This window comes from Trichinella spiralis (genome assembly GCF_000181795.1).
Source record: "Trichinella spiralis strain ISS 195 chromosome Unknown Scfld6060, whole genome shotgun sequence".
NCBI classification, from domain to species: Eukaryota; Metazoa; Nematoda; class Enoplea; order Trichinellida; family Trichinellidae; genus Trichinella; species Trichinella spiralis.
Window position 1 is genome coordinate 1 of NW_003532999.1, and position 545 is coordinate 545.

Below are 545 nucleotides of genomic sequence, written 5' to 3' on the forward strand. Positions count from 1 at the left end.
TTTCTGGAAGATTCCTTTATGATTGGCCCCAAGCGGCATATGAGATTACAGATATTAGTCATCAAGTTACCAGCTTCTAGAACATTGGAAATGGCCCACGACCGTCTTGCACACCGTTGGCTTTCTGATTTTGGTATGCCTTCTATTGCTCATGCATACGAGTTTGACATACGAGGTTAACAGCTGAAAGGATGATTCTGGTATATCAACATACGCAATTTAAAGGAAATCCTTCTGTGAAATGCACGCAGCCGTATGTGCGAATAGAATTTGGCAGATATCAGCGGTCTGCATACTTCTTTCCGATAACACGTGGGCAGCTGGACAGCCTCTGTATCAGTGTGAATGTGCCGTGGAATTCCGGTACAATATCGTTCTTGGGATTCTGAATTTTCATCCCAGCCGTTGATATGGCATCTACGAGTTCGAGATTGCAGAAAATGATTCTACGACGTGTCCCGCCCAGAATTTTCTGGAAGATTCTTTTATGATGGGCCCCCCAGCGGCATATGAGATTTACAGATATTTGGCCATCAAGTTAACCA

At 44.0% G+C, this 545-nt stretch overlaps 1 protein-coding gene across 1 annotated transcript; it reads left to right on the forward strand.

Moving 5' to 3' along the window:
- The first annotated feature begins 18 nt into the window (after window positions 1–18).
- Tsp_14629 (conserved hypothetical protein) lies at window positions 19–389 on the forward strand. Its single transcript, XM_003366394.1, has 2 exons — window positions 19–175; window positions 226–389. The coding sequence occupies exons 1-2, from the start codon at window positions 19–21 to the stop codon at window positions 387–389; spliced, it is 321 nt and encodes a 106-aa protein (XP_003366442.1).
- Window positions 390–545: the final 156 nt, after the last annotated feature.